At 39.1% G+C, this 15,565-nt stretch overlaps 1 protein-coding gene across 1 annotated transcript in view; it reads right to left on the bottom strand.

Annotated features, from left to right (window-relative positions):
• Positions 1-13,586, bottom strand: part of LOC103185779 (cytoplasmic dynein 2 heavy chain 1) — a 311,776-nt gene extending 298,190 nt beyond the window's left edge. Inside the window, exons 1-11 of the mRNA XM_042334736.1 lie at positions 13,427-13,586; positions 11,420-11,624; positions 9,507-9,677; positions 8,505-8,640; positions 4,902-5,020; positions 4,117-4,261; positions 2,966-3,198; positions 1,813-1,947; positions 1,611-1,724; positions 358-469; positions 100-224 (exon numbers count right to left, since the gene is read on the bottom strand). Coding sequence (XP_042190670.1) covers positions 100-224; positions 358-469; positions 1,611-1,724; positions 1,813-1,947; positions 2,966-3,198; positions 4,117-4,261; positions 4,902-5,020; positions 8,505-8,640; positions 9,507-9,677; positions 11,420-11,624; positions 13,427-13,428 — 1,497 coding nt within the window. The 5' untranslated portion in view covers positions 13,429-13,586. The remainder of the gene's footprint in view (positions 1-99; positions 225-357; positions 470-1,610; positions 1,725-1,812; positions 1,948-2,965; positions 3,199-4,116; positions 4,262-4,901; positions 5,021-8,504; positions 8,641-9,506; positions 9,678-11,419; positions 11,625-13,426) is intronic.
• Between the last annotated feature and the right edge of the window lie 1,979 nt (positions 13,587-15,565).

Raw genomic sequence — 15,565 nt, 5'->3', positions numbered from 1 at the left:
CTATTCTTGTTACTGGGGACAAACTCATTTCAAATTACTTTTTAATACTTGACATTTTATAGAAATTAAAGGGGAAGAAGAAAAGCCTCAGATACTAACCTTTAATTCCAACTGTTTAACCCAAACAATGTTATTGACAACCTCTGGAAGATTCTTGCCAGTAAGTGGTCCTGAAGGTTCCCCAGGAGTACCACTCCGCCGATTCTCAAAGTCCGTATGAATACCTAATTCATCATTGAAATAATATTGGCAATAAAAGCAGTGGTGTTTAAAACACTGTCCTCTGTGCTAATGCAAGCGTTTGCTTCTAACAGTTCTTAAGTATCACTTTTCAGAAGTGTTTGTGCACAATGTTACCTTTGATGTAGTCTATGAGTTTTGCTAGTAAAGTTTCACGCTCTGAAAGTAATTGCTTGCTGATGCTGGGACGTTTGATCAGTTCTTTGTACTTTTGAAATGCCTGGAAAAGCTTGAAACAAAAAATGAGAATCTCTCAAACTTAGTAAAAGGAAAACACAGACAAGGTTTCAGCATTGAAAACAGCAGAGGCAGATGTGCTTTAGAACTTCATTTTCTTAGTATTTCAGAGTGCGCAGAAATTGGCAAATAAGTGAATCCAACCTTAGCTTTGAAACCGTTTTTCTGTAGTTCTTAAAATAATTCTATTTAAGAATTTGCTAAATTCTGGATGCTCTGGAATGCTAAGTGAATAGAGTAAATCTGGACTCGAATGGAATTTTTACCTTTATGACTGAAATATAAAGAATGCGGCTTCAAATAAAAAAGTGTAGAATTATGAGGAAATGTCACTATAATAATAATACTTTTAATATACGTTGTCAAAATATCACAAAATACTCCACAGGATTTACTGTATATTGTAACGATTTGGAGCAAACCCAGCAGCCAATTTGCACAGCCTTGAAGTGAAGGATCAATTTTACCTGGGGAATTGTTTCCCAGAAAATGGTGCGAAACTTCTCTTTTGAATAATGACAAAAGGATGGTTAACATCCACTTGAACAGAAGATCCTCGGTTAAATGTCTCATTCGGACAGCACCCCAGCACTGAATTGGAGTATCAGTATTGCTTACAAGTTCAAAATCCCAACATGAGGATTGAACCCATAACCTGACCCAGAGGTGAAAGTGCTACAAACTAGGCCCAGCTAACAACTAAATTCTCAATAAAATTTTTAAAACTTATCAAATAGTAGTTTTCTTTTAAAGTCATCTGGAGATTTAAGGGATACTGGCAGGGCAAGCATGTGTGGCTCATAAACCAATAACAAGCTGATAGGCTTGTTAGGCCACTTCTGAGAGTTTTACGGTGTGGAACTGGAGACACATATAGGCCAGATGGTAAGGACATTAGTGAAGCAGTCGGATATTAACCAGCAAATTAGTGGCCATTTTTCTAATTCTAGCTCAAATTAAATTTTCTGAATTCAAATTACTCAACTGCCATTGCGGAATTAAAACCTCTACTCTTTGGGATACCTGTCCAGTAACATTACCACTATACTACTGCCACCACCACTCAACAAGTTTACAACAGGTTTCTGGGTTATGGTGCTTTCATTAGAAAGGTGCAATCCTTGTCTAATTACCTGCTGAGGGTTGTCCTGGACCTCCACAATAGAGAGTTTCAGCTTGCTTGCAATCTTCTGCTCTGAAGGAGCTATTGCACGTTCATACCGGGCTACAGCAATTTTCCACAGTGGCTAAAGAATGAGATAACATCCTGATATACAATGCAGGCCAAAAAATAATAATGAATTAATTTGAACCTCAAAGTACAAAACAACAAACCTCAGTATAAGGATTATACTGGACAGGATTCAGTCCAGCAAAAGGTTCAAACACCTGGGCTGCTTGAAGCAACTGCTGTTCTCTGGCTGGTAAGAGTCGTATAAGTTTTTCATGAACTGTTCTAATAGTTTGAACCTGCAAAAGAATAAATAAAAATCAAAGTTAATTTAATTTATTTATTTTGTTGCCTTGCTTTTTCAAAATGGCACCAATCAGTACACGGAAGTAGGAATTTTATACAGCCAAATATCATAAAGAAACATCTTTTTATTTCAGTCCACCACCTATTATAACTTTATTAACATCAAACTGAACAGCTACACAATTAATTTCTATATGCATGAACAGCATAATAATAAATAATAATATGGTCACCCAATCAATGACTATTTGTGGGACACTGCTGTGCGCAATCTGCTGCCGCATTTTGCCCACAAAATATACAGTCAATTCACTTTACAGTTTATCCTGTGAAGCACTTTGAGACGTCTCCAGGTCATGATAAGACACTATATCAAATGCAAGGATTATTATTATTATATTCAAATGACTACATATAGTCACAGAGATTGAGAATTTCTAGCTGCTCCTAAATTAAGAATCAGCTGAGGGATCTATTTGGCTGGAGGGGGAAAACGGAAATAAGATAAAACTGAAAAACACTTGCATTAAAACATATCCTTAAACCTGTAACCTGCCACTCTACTCTACCATTAGATTACTTTATTAGTAATAGTAATAAAGTAATCTTTGTATTTCATATAGTGCCCTTCAAGTGCGGTGGGGGAGGAGGGGAGCAAGTTTCAAAGCGCTTCAAAGAATTTTCTGTAAAGTGCAATAATTTGTGTTTGTGTAGTAAGAAATTGGAAACAAAAATAATAATCCTTGTATTTAATAATTGAACAATATGTGAAGGTGGCTGATTGCGATATGCACAATAAGCTTTTCCTATTGAAAGCATGTCAATAGGCTGTTCAGAAAATTAATGGAGTAAATACTGATGTTTTAATGCACCACCAAGGTTAAAATTATGGATTATAAGAATCATTTCCTTAGTTGAATGACTTCAGGGTGCTAACTGAGATATTTGCTACATAATGGTTTCAACTCAATAAAACAAAATCAAAAATCATTTTAAAAAAAAGAAAACTACCTCTTCCAGGCGCTTGGCAAGTTTATCCAGCAGCTCTGGGGAATACTTCTCACTTTTCCACTGATGAGGAGTGTAGCGTCGCCACAACTGTCCAGTCAGATGATCACATGCTGCCACCCACTGTTCACATATGGTGATGCCAGATCTGAGGCTTTCTTTCACAATGTGAAAAGCATCTCCCCATAAATTGAACTGTGCAAGGTGTTTTTGTACAAACCTACACAAGGCACCCCCTAGAAGAAAAACACACAGAAATTACTTTTTTGCATACAAATTTAAAAATGCTTTGTTGTTTTGCAAGTTGGAAATGTTGCAAGTCGGAGAAGGAAAAGTCACAGATGTAGTTACAAACAGAGAAATAATCAGTGAGAAATAGAAGGAAGAGCAAGTCTGATTCTAAACTTTATTTTATCTCAATACATGAACTCTGCAATTGAAATCAATGACTATTCTGATTTAAGACTACACCCAATTATTTATGTGATACTTATGATGGAACCCAATAAAATGCTGTGATATCATATGTGTACCATATTGTTGTTTATTAATCACACTCATTCTTAATGAAAAAAATAATCCAGTTAAATACCTTATAATAATGTCATTCAGGCCAACTCACTTCATTGATAAGTCAAGGGCTAAATTCTCAGTTGAGTTGTCGGTTTCGGGAAGCTTCTTTGATCAGCTAAGTATGTCAATTTCAGGTCATCTGCTATGAAGTAGTCTTAAAGGGGCAGTCTCTATTAATACTGTACTACAGGTGAGGAAATTGGTCAATTCTGCCTGCTTAAACTGATCACTTTGATTGATTAATTGATTAAATGTAACAGGATGACTCGTTTGATTTCTTAATTAATATTAAATCTAATCTGAAGTACATTTAAGACAATTGTCATTTTCAGCAACATTCAATTCATATCAAATTCCTCGACATTCATTAACATGAACAAAACTACTGTCAGCCAATTGAAAAGTATATGAACAATTTGTGGCATTTCTCCGCTGGGAAATGTGAAATTAAATGCATCAGGGGCTTTTAGATTCACATGCTGCTGAAACCTTTGCATTTTCATCATTCATAAAAAGCCAAATATTCCAGCCTTGGATTCAAATCAATCATTTTTGTAGCTGTATGATTTCAAATACAGTACCTATGACATCCAGGAGGTGGCGCATGCGTTGTTCTGGGTAAAGATCATGGTCTGTTTGCCTCCACACATCATCCACTGTATCACGAGTAATCTCGACCAAGTCCACCACATCAGCCAGAGAAAGAGCATCCAAGTTACTGTATTGCTGGTGGCAGAGAGGTGAAAAAAACAACATTCAGTTTAATTGTGTTGAAGTAACTTAAGCTTACTTTTAGCATACCAACAATTAGCAAACAGACAACAACTTGCATTCACATGGTGCCCTTCACACTGGGTAATCTGAAGAGTACTTAGCAAATGATGTAGTTGATGCCAATATTTGTAAAACCATGATTTGATTTGGACATGGTCACAAAGAGAATGTTTACAAAATTTGTGCAATATTAAATTAAGGAGCATTGCAAACTATGAAGAATACCAGAGATTACATAACAACAAAACAACAAAATTACATCTGTAAAGCGCCTTTCACAATGTGGAGAATGTCCCAAGGCACTGGACAGTCAGTGTTTTGGACCCAAGCTGGGGGTCGGGATTGGGGAGGGTGAAGGGCAGGGGGCAAAGGAGGGTGATCGAAAATACTTTTGTAGAGAAACTGCTCCCTCTAAGCTTTCCTTCCCCGCTTTATTCAGGCGGGTAAAAACATTTTCCCAAAGAGTATCTACTCAAAAATGCTAATGTTGAGTTTTAAATCAGTTCTATGAACTAGCCTTTCAAAATATGAGATCTTTGATTCACTATCTGGCAACATTTGTGTTGATAACTCAAGCAATGGGAATACAAACCTGTGCAATGGTTTGAAATAGATCTTGAAAATAAAGAGCTCTATCTTTTCTCTCCGATTTATTGTCAGTTGCAGCAACTTCTGCCCAGAACTGAAATTCATCACTTGGTTCCAGGATCCCTTTCAAGAGAAAAATAAAATTGGGTACACAATTCCAGCATTATTTAATAATCCTTGCGTTTGATATAGCACCTTATCATGTCTTTGAGACATCTCAAAGCGCTTCACAGAATATGCTGTAAAGTGAATTGATTGTATATTTTGTGGGTGAAACACGTCAGCCAATTGAGCACAGCAGTGTCCCACAAACAGTCTTGGATTGAAGTGACCAAATTATTATTATTATTTTTTTGAAGGAATTATTATCCCCAGAAAAGCGATCCGCCAATCAACTAACAACCGGGTTCCTACTTACTGTTAGGTAAACAGAGGTGTGTGGAGTAAGGAAACCTGCCTAACGCTTCGCCCTGCCGGGAATCAAACTCGGGTCTCTCACTTGCAAGGCAAGTGCTCTAACCACTAAGCTACAGGACTCCATGATCTTCCGTAGAAACTTTAAGATCCATACCAGTTACCAGATTTTGTTATTTCAATATGGCTGAATGGCACTGATCAACACTCTGGTTAACTGTTTGTCCGCTTATCCACATTGGGCTCTGATGTAAACGTCCGGCTGTAATATCAGCAGCCAATTTTAGTTGCATGTTGGCATTGCAACAAACTTTGCCATTTTATCTTGAGCAAAGTGAGTGGAGATATCATCTGATCCAGGAAAGTAGAGGGATAGAGATACACAACACAGGGACAAGTTAGAAAGGCAGTGAGAGAGACAGAAATGGTCATAATACTGATATCAAGCTCTCTACTGAATACTCAACACTACAAATTGCATAATGATGGCCTTAAGTTCTACAATTTACAATGCACATGACCGATCTTCTATAAAAAGTCCTCATCCTTTGATCAAAGTTTATACTCCACAAAATTTATACATTTAGAATGATTCATCATCAAAAAAGGAATGTGAAATCATAGGGACAGTGTATTTAATAGTTTAGGTCACTGTCATTTAACAGCTTTGCAGCATTAAATCTATTAAAAATAAACCAATTTCTTGCTCTATAAAAGCCAGAGAACCAAACCAATCTTCAGTTCTTGTTAGAGGAATCAAGCCTTAAGGTTATTCTTACACTTTGAAACAAGTTGAAAATGTTTTAAAAATTAAATTTAACTAGTCAAAATCAGAGAAAGATGATGAAACCAGGAAGATGGAATATAAATGTAAGGAAGTGTGGCTAGTTACAAAGCTGGTCAGATCTCATTTGGAGTTCTATTTTCAGTTTTGTGTATTCAAATCCTAAGAAGGTTATGCAAGCCATGGAGGGTTTAAAAGAGAACCAAACATGTTGATAGTAGAGGCAAAAGGGTAGTTCAATATCTTGATCACTGCATGTAAAGGAAAAACTTCAAATCAAAATAAAATATCCATATCAGATTGTTCTGTTGAAGGGTCATGGACCCGAAACGTTGACTCACTTTCCTTTCTCCATAAGATGCTGCCTGACCTACTGAGTGTTCCCAGCGACTTCTGTTTTTGTTTCAGACTGTAGCTGACCTCATTCATTTATCCACTGCATACAAAATGTAATACTACAAGATTCAGAATGCAGAATTGGGTTATTAATAATTTGATTTTAAGAACTCCCCTAGAAGGCAAAGCAACCAACAAAACTCTAGTGAAATCATGGAAATTGTTTCAAGTGACTGAGGTATGGATAGAATCTAAATTAAATTCCAGACACTGGTCCAAGAGATGACACCTTAAAGAATGACCCTTAACCCTTCCAGGTACATCTGGATTACCAGCTAATAATATGAATATGCATGACTCCTTCAGATATAATTTGATGATCAAACATTTTAATGTCAAATAAAACTAATAGCCAAAGCTTCACAACCCCATCATCTCAAAGGTATCATCCTAGCTCATTTGGTATCACTCTCATCTATGTCTCAGAAAGTTGTGAGTTCAAGCCCCACTCCAGCTCTCTGCATTCATAGTCTAAGATGACAATCTGGAGGAGCGCTGCATTGTCAGAGACGCTGTTCTTCAAATGAGATGTTGATCCAAGGGTCTGCCCCTGCATTATACAAAAAAAATGGTTCATCTGGGATCCAAGCTAATGATCTTCCTGTTAGAAACCGGAAAATACACAGTCACTACACTTTTCAGTAAATCTTGTGAAGGACTTTGGTGTTCAATTATTATTATTGTATCAAATGCAAAAGATTATTAGTCCCTTCAGGAAAAAGTATCACTCAAATGAAAGAAATAACTTTCCTAAACAATCTATTGCACTCAAGAAGCTGACAGGTAGCATCAATGGAAGAAATTAAATCCTTCTAGCAGCTTTGAGATTTTGCTAATGCTTCCAAAAAAGCTCACACTCCTGAAAAATGAAGCCTAATCTATCCGGGCAAAAGACTACACACTGCTTTCTAGTGAATGATTTTCATCCAGTGTACTTAGTTCACGCCAGCCCTCATTTGTAGGAGGCACTTGAATTATACCCTTCAGGTTTTACCCATACAGTTGATTGAATTTATTTCCCTATGCATAGAGTGGATCCCTTATAATATAATTTACATTTAGTGCCTTTCTCATTAGAACATCCCAAGGCACTTCTTTTCGCCCACAAATATACAGTCAATTCACTTTACAGCATATTCTGTGAAGTGCTTTGAGACGTCTAGAAGATGTGAAAAGCGCTATATCAAATGCAAGGATTATTATTATTATTACATACTCTAGTTGAAGTCCATAAAATGCCAACCAGCATTATAACAGGACGCAATCAACACTTTTGGATTCACCAAACATGTATGCTGGCTTCCCATGCTGTAAAATGATTAACTTCTGGGTTATCAGGTTGCTGCCAATTGTACAGGGTGTAGGAAGTTTCATTTCTAATGATACGACAAGATGACTGGCCATCCTGTGAGCATTTTGGATTTTTTTTCATAAGTAAATGTCATGGTCCACGCCTCAAACGTGCCAAACTACATTATAACCAAACCATGTTAAAAGAGGGTTCTACTGTAGAACTTTCAATATTTTGATTATGCATTGGGAGCCGCAAAATGTTTTCTCCGCAGCCGAGGCAAAACAAAATTGATTCAGCCCGAGTAAATGTATGGTAGACACCAAGTCAAATAGAAAAGATATTCCAAGAGACACAAGAAGTTCAAATAGGTGCTCAACAGACTCATTCATGGCCTGTAAATCCAAACAGCCAGGCTACTTTAATTGGCCATCTCCAAAGAGTTTGGTTGGGATGGGGAGTTAAACAAGGTTCAGATAGAAGTAAAGTGAACAGTAAAGTGTCCTAAAGCAAAAATAATAAGAGCACCATAATCCACTTTATCCTGAATAAATCAGCTCTACTTGTCTATCATAAGGTAGTCAGAGGAATCCATCAAAGAATCCATGATCCATCCAACAATACCAAGTACAAATAAATATTTAGCTGTAAGCAAATTGTAAGGGGGAAGGAAATGTCCATTTTTCTTTAAAACTCGTCTTTACTGTAATCATTATTTATACCTGACGTGTCCTCTTCTCCAAATTTCTTCCCTCTGTGACTATAATCTGATTGGCGTACTACAGATCCCAGACCAGCTTCAAGCTGAGTCAGCAAGTTTTGAAGCTTTGGATCAAAACTCTTACTCCATTTCTCATCCTAAGAGGAAATGAAAATACAAACATTAACATTTCTATAGGTATAAAGATTTTAAATCTTTAATGATTACCAGTTTAGTAAGAAATCGATTATTATCAAAATTATGAATTTGCAGTTCATGATTCAATCTGCAGAATTACTTTATTAAGATTGATTTTCCTGTAGCCTGAATTAATGTATTCGCAACTTAAAACAAGTACATCAGGCTGGCAATGTTAGGATGACAGTTTTAGAACTCTGAGAATATTATTATCATAATTAATAAGGATAGACCCCAGAAAGGTTATTCGCCCAAGTAAGATCTGTTTCTGCCACATAGGATTATAAATGGGTGCTTCATTCTGTTATAAAACAGACTTAATGCACACCAAGGCTAGTATTTACAGAAAAAGCTGGATGTTAGTGCAAGCTACCAACCAGTGTAGAAATAAGTACTTTATCAATACAGTTAATGATGCTGAATAAACAGGAATTATACATAGTCAAGTTTTTGACTGGCATGTAAAGGTCAAAAATTATTTCAATGTTGTGGTAGCTCTTTCCTAGCATTTGTTTCAAACAACATATGTGACTGACACAATCCAATTTTCATGTTCCAAAAGCATGACAAGTGCTGTTTAAAACATGAATTATTATTTACAGTCTCCTTAAGTTACATTTCTTTGTAACTATTAATATCAAAATGTTCAATAAATCTATTTTGCTTGTAGCTCTACAAGTATACAATTTATGATTTAGGAATGTGAAGTTACCATACATGGATATATCAATACAACTAGAATACATTTTTTTCTATTATTTATTTCACCTTTGGAAACTAGTCAACAAATAACACATGACCAAACTAATGGAAATCAATAATCTACCTTTAAAAGTACTGGTGCAAATATTTGACGTATTGCTTGATAAAGAGCATTTATGGGTGAATCGAACATGGACGACACAAGTATATTGGTGTGCAGATTCTCTTCAGTAATGACATCTGGGCGCATCTTAAAGAAAACCAATACTTTCTCCTTCTCATCACCCGATTCAACCTGAAAATTGGAAAACAGTTAGATTCCAGTTATGACAATTTTTAAAAATGATTTAGCACCATATTAATGTGTTGTAACTTGCAAATTGAAATATATCAAATTCTCCATCCTGATGATATTTCCTGAGACACATCTTTTGCCTTAATCAGTATTTTGTCACAAAACAAAAACTTAGTTGTCCTCCATATTCCCACAGTGCTTCAACTTACTGCTGTTTGCCCATTTATAGAACCTTTTGTTCATGCTGACAACAAATATATACAACACCCCAGTTAGTGCCTGACTATATTTTCTGGTAATTTGAACTCAACAGACTTAGTGAAGAATAATAATAACAATGATAATCTTTACATTTAGTGTTGTACCTTTCATGTGGGGTGTGAATGTCCCAAAGTGCTTCATATGATGTACTCCAAAGTGAAGTGCCATTTTTTCCCCAGGGGTGAACAAATATTGCCCAGTATCCAGTTTGCTTTGTTTATTGCCATCTCACAGTTTGAACATACAGTGCAACACCATTATAATGCACTTTGTCATACCACAAGTTCACTTAAAACTTGATTAGGGAATAGACCCCACATTTAATTATGAAAAAAATCAAAAATGCCATAGAAAGCCAGCCAGCTAGCTGAAAAATGTTAGAAAGTTGGCCAGTATTCTGTATATATGCACAGTAAATGCGGAAGCACTGACCTGCGATCACATTCTGCTATAAAGCTGGCTAACATTTTATGGATCCTCACTACTGACCTATCTCTACTCTGCCTTCTCTCCAAGGAGAGATCTTAATGAAGATTAAATATTCTAAAGGATATAGGCAAATTGAGCCGTAAAAATGAATAATAATAACTTGCAGTCCTATAGCACTTTTCAGGAATGATAATTTCCTCAAAGCACTTTACAAGTCATTGATTAGAAATGAAAATGAATTTCATTAAATAGGAAAATGTGACAGCTAATCTGCACCAACAGCATCCCATGAACAACAATGAGGTGAGTAACCAATTAATTTGAATTTCAAGATGTATTTGGATCTGGAGAGAAATACAAGATAAGATAAACAAGAGAGTGACTCCACATTTTGTTGGCAACAACAGGATGGTGCTCAGTACAATGCTCTCCCACCATTATTGTAATACTTACATTTGATTTAACACTTTTCACGTCTTCTAGACATCTCAAAGAGCTTCACAGAATATACTGTAAAGTGAATTGACTGTATATTTGTGGGCGATCGCGACAGCCAATTGCGCACAGGAGTGTCCCATAAACAGTCATGGATTAAGTGACCAAATTTGTTTTTGAGGGATTATTATCCCCGGAAAAGCGATCTACCAATCGACTAACAACCAGATTCTTTACTGCTAGGTAAACATAGGCATGTGGAGCAAGGAAACTTGCCCAACATTTCGCCCTACCAGGAATAGAACCTAGGTCTCTCACTTGCGAGGCGAGTCCTCTAACCACCCAGCTACAGGACTTTATGATATTATAATGGAATATCTATCTAAACTGTGAGTTCAAAGTCCCACAACCTAACTCTGAGGTGTGAGCACTACCAACTGGTCCGAACTACTCTGTTGGTAAAGTGGAGAGCCTGATATACAGTTAGAGAATTGGAGATGAAAACAGGAAAAAAAGTAGCAATCATTTTTTTTTAAAAAATGAAAGTTTCAACATTGCATATTCTCATTTTACCAGGCATTTTTTTTAATATTAAAAATTCAGACTCGTATCCATACCTTGTTACATATGACAAGCTGGTCTCCAGATTTCTGTAATGAGAGAACAAACTCATTCCCATCATCCAGAAAATTGTTCAGTTCCCTTCGGACTTGCAATGATGATATATGAGAATCTGAAGGGGAAAGCCCAAAATAATTTGCTGCCGTTATGAGGATGAATACTTTCCTCTGATCTTCTAGGATGTCAGGCATGTTGTCATCCCTTAAATAAAAAACAATTAGAACAGTGATATAAAGTAGAAACTTTCCTAAACATACATAATAATAATCCTTGCATCTGATATAGTGCCTTAGCACATCAGAAGGAGGTCTCAAACCATTTGGCAATAAATAGTCACTCCATTTCACTACTGTGACAAAACAACACACCCCAACAACAACAAGATTCCATTTATAGAGCGCCTTTCATGTCGGGAGGACGTCCCAAGGCGCTGTACAGTTGGGTCAGGACCCGAACAGGGGGGGAATGGTCAGGGTGAGGGGAGGGAAGGAGGAGGGGGTAGAGAGTCGAGAGGGGAGCTGAAGGCACGGTCAACACACCCCAACACTGCATTGGAGTGTCATCTTAGTCTATGAGAGTTCAAGTCCCAATGTGCGATTTGAACCCATATGTTATTATTGTAAACAAAAAGGATCAGTGGAATACAGCTCCACCTGAGCCCAGCAACAAGGACTTCTGGAATCCAAACCTTTTATGATTTAGATCTTATGTTAGCTTAATAAAAAGATATGTAGTAGTATGTAAATCACAGCATTGTTCTTGAACAGTCAGGAATAAATCTTACTGACCTTAAGTCAACAATGTGTGGAACAGTACTTAAAGGAAGTTTGTATTTTTAATTGCACGGTTTCTTTATATTATAGTTTGTTTATATAATATACTGTTTGTTTATATAGTACATTGTGTGTTTATATACTATATTGTTTGTTTATATAATATATGGTATGATATATAAACAAAATACAACATCGGCTTCTGATACTGTAAATTGATTATAAGAGGGGCGGATCCAAAGTGGGAGAGGGGGGAGGTGGAAAGAGTCTCTGCGGCCACCAAAGTATTTATTTTTAAGCCATTTTTCTCAAACATAAAACTTTTGTGGGTTTCGTGACCTTTGATCATGTTCAAAGATCAATGGTAGCACAGAACCTACATATTTTTAATTACATATTTTTAAATTTGCCTCTATTTATGTATTGGAGCCTGTGTCTGACCCTGTCATTGAATGATGGAGACAGACAGAAGCTCTGATGGATACAGGTTCTTTTATATAATGTCCCATTGTTTGGCATGATACCAGTATGAGGATACCGGCATAATTACAGACCATGGGAAATTCAAAACGATAAACTAAAATTAAAAAACCCTTGGGTTTCTCTTTATGTATCAGAGCATGTAGCTGTCCATGTCAGTCACTGTCTTTGTGACACTGAATGACAGGGACAGACAGAGGCACCAATATCCATTGGTACAGGGGATATGTGTATATGTTTAACATTTTCAAAGTTGTTAGACTATAAATAGTTACTTTCACATTTCTTGTTTTTAACAATTTTAACAATTCTTAACTTTAACTTTTGTAATAAACAGTGCAGGTCTGAGGTCTGCCTCCCCCCGCCCCACCCCACTGCCTGAAATCACAAAGATTACTAACTTTTCTTACTTTAATTTGTATACCCATAGAAAATAAACATTGCATGGTAAAATACAAATACTCTCACAGACATAACAGCATTTTCATCTTAAATACATTATCAAATTTGATAAAGTGGATACTAAAAACAAAACCTTTAAGACATCAGTGCTTGATAGCTACATTGGACAGGGTTAAAAACTATTGTTAACTAATCACATTCAATATAATGTGTTCTCATTTACTCAGAAGCTTCACATTGGACTTGGTCTTTGTGGCAAGGCCCAGTAGGAGAGGGATTGCGGTCTATGGAGGGTAGCAAGCCACATAGTGCAATCAGTTGAATACAGTATGTACAATACAAATTTACATTTATAAATGTTGTCTTTCACATCGGGACTCCAATCCAGGGTTTGCACCAGGGACGGCCGTAGTATGGCTGAAAGCACAGTAAAAAAGGATGGTCTTGAGGCAGAACTTGAAGGAGGCAAGGAAAGGCATGCACATTTTGTCTGTCGCCCCCAACCTGAGCTGCTTTCCCAACAAATGCCCCCATCCCTTTCCTCTATCGTGCATCACTCCCGCTCTGTCCCTCTCCCTCCATCCTCCTCGTCGTCTCCTATCCCCACGACTGTCCTGCAGCTTCCCTCTGCTCCAGCCTGGAAATCTTCCATCAAGCTCACCATAGTACTCGCCGTTGGCTGTCCAGCAGCAGCCACACTGACTGCCCCATTCCCCCATTATCACTGCAAGGTCCACCAGCCCCAGACCCTAGGGGCAAACCTCTTCTCCCTCGTCCACATTCCCACCCTCCCTGTCAATCCTTCCACACCCTCTTTCGTCTTGCACATTCCTCTGCCAACTGTCCCCTCTGCTTCACCCTACAAAATGTCTGCTCCTTTTCCAACAAAGCCCTCACCATCAAAGTCCTCATTATTGATGGAAACATTGATATCCTCACCCTCACAGAAACCTGGATTACCCCAGACAACACCTTCCCTCTGATTGAGGCCACACCACCCGGTTATACCTTCCACCATACCACATAACCGCCATGGTGATGGTGTGGCGCTCATCTCCAAGTCCTCACTTGGCCTATCCCCTTACTCCTCCAGTTCCTTCCCCTCCTTCGAGCACCTTATTCTTTATCATCCCTCCAATCTTTCCATTAAAATTCTCCTCGTTTATCGCCACCCCCACCAAACCCTCCCCCACCTTCCTCTCCGACATCTCCACCCTTCTAGCTTCCCTCTGCCTCTGTTCTGAACGCCTCCTCATCCTGGACGCCTTCAATCTGCACTTCACCCCCTCTTGCTCTAACTCCGCTGACTTTTCCTTTCTCCTCTCACAACCTCTCCCTCCACATCCACTCGGCCACCCACGTCCATCCGCTTGACCTCAGCATCTCGGACCTCACCATTAACAACAAAGCCATCTCAGACCACTACTTCATCTCCCTTAACTCCTAAACCCTCTCCCCGCCCCCGCACACCTCCATTCCCCTACCGCCCCGGAAAGGGATGAGTCAAAGGGACTCGGGGCTGAGTTCCAGAGAGTGCGGGTAGGTAGGTAGGTAGGTAGGTAGGTGGGTGGGTGGGTAGGTAGGTAGGTAGGTGGGTGGGTGGGTAGGTAGGTAGATACGCTGAAAGCCTGACCGCCAACGTTGGTGGGGGGTTGAATAGTGGAGACGATAATCAAATTTCCACTTTTTGCTTAATTGCCTTTTGGGGATCCGAGAATCTCTATGTTAAAGCTTCCCCCGGGGGGAGGAGTGGGTGGAATGCAATCCTTCACCCCAGCACCAGCATTGCTGAAAGACTTTCCCCCGTTCCACTCTTTGTAAACTTCGAGTGCCCCAACCACTAAACTGCAGGACTTCAGGTTAACACAGATCCACAAATACACCCACAACAACTCATAACTGCGAAATCCGACCTTCAAGTGCAGTGAGGACTCAGTGTTTATTGAAGGAGTCCAGGGCCGCGGAGTAAGTACCCCCGCGCCAACACTCACCGACCCGGACAGGTACCGGGACCCGGACTGGGCCTTGGCGGAGGAGATGCCGATTCACTCGCCAGTCTCGAGCGCTGCTGCTCGGGGCGACAATGCTCCGAGTGCCGCTGACCAGCCGTCAGGAGGTCGGGTCTCAGGGCCCGGTGTCGGGAGGGCAGCGGCTGCGAGTCTCAAAGCCCAGGGGCTGTAATCCCCGAGGTGCCGAGGCTCAGAGTGCGGCGGGCGGGCGGGGCGTCAGGTCGGGGTGTCGTGGGCGGCGGTTGTTATGGCGTCCCCAGTAACCAGCTTCAGCAACCGTCAAAGGACCCCGGAAATGACGCCACTCACGCGCTCCTGAGGCTTTCGCCGCTTTTATTGGGGCTCCGGAACGGTTTTTTTTCCCTCCCCCCCGACGCCGACTCGTCTTCAGAGGATTTTCGCAACGGGGCGACTCACTCTCTTGTGAGTGCATTTCCCACGCTGTCAGCACCCAGACTTCAGGCACTGTCAAAGACAA

This window comes from Callorhinchus milii, unplaced genomic scaffold (genome assembly GCF_018977255.1).
Source record: "Callorhinchus milii isolate IMCB2004 unplaced genomic scaffold, IMCB_Cmil_1.0 Scaffold4, whole genome shotgun sequence".
NCBI classification, from domain to species: domain Eukaryota; kingdom Metazoa; phylum Chordata; class Chondrichthyes; order Chimaeriformes; family Callorhinchidae; genus Callorhinchus; species Callorhinchus milii.
The sequence above is the reverse complement of the archived record's forward strand: the minus strand, read 5'-3'. Positions and strand labels throughout refer to the sequence as shown.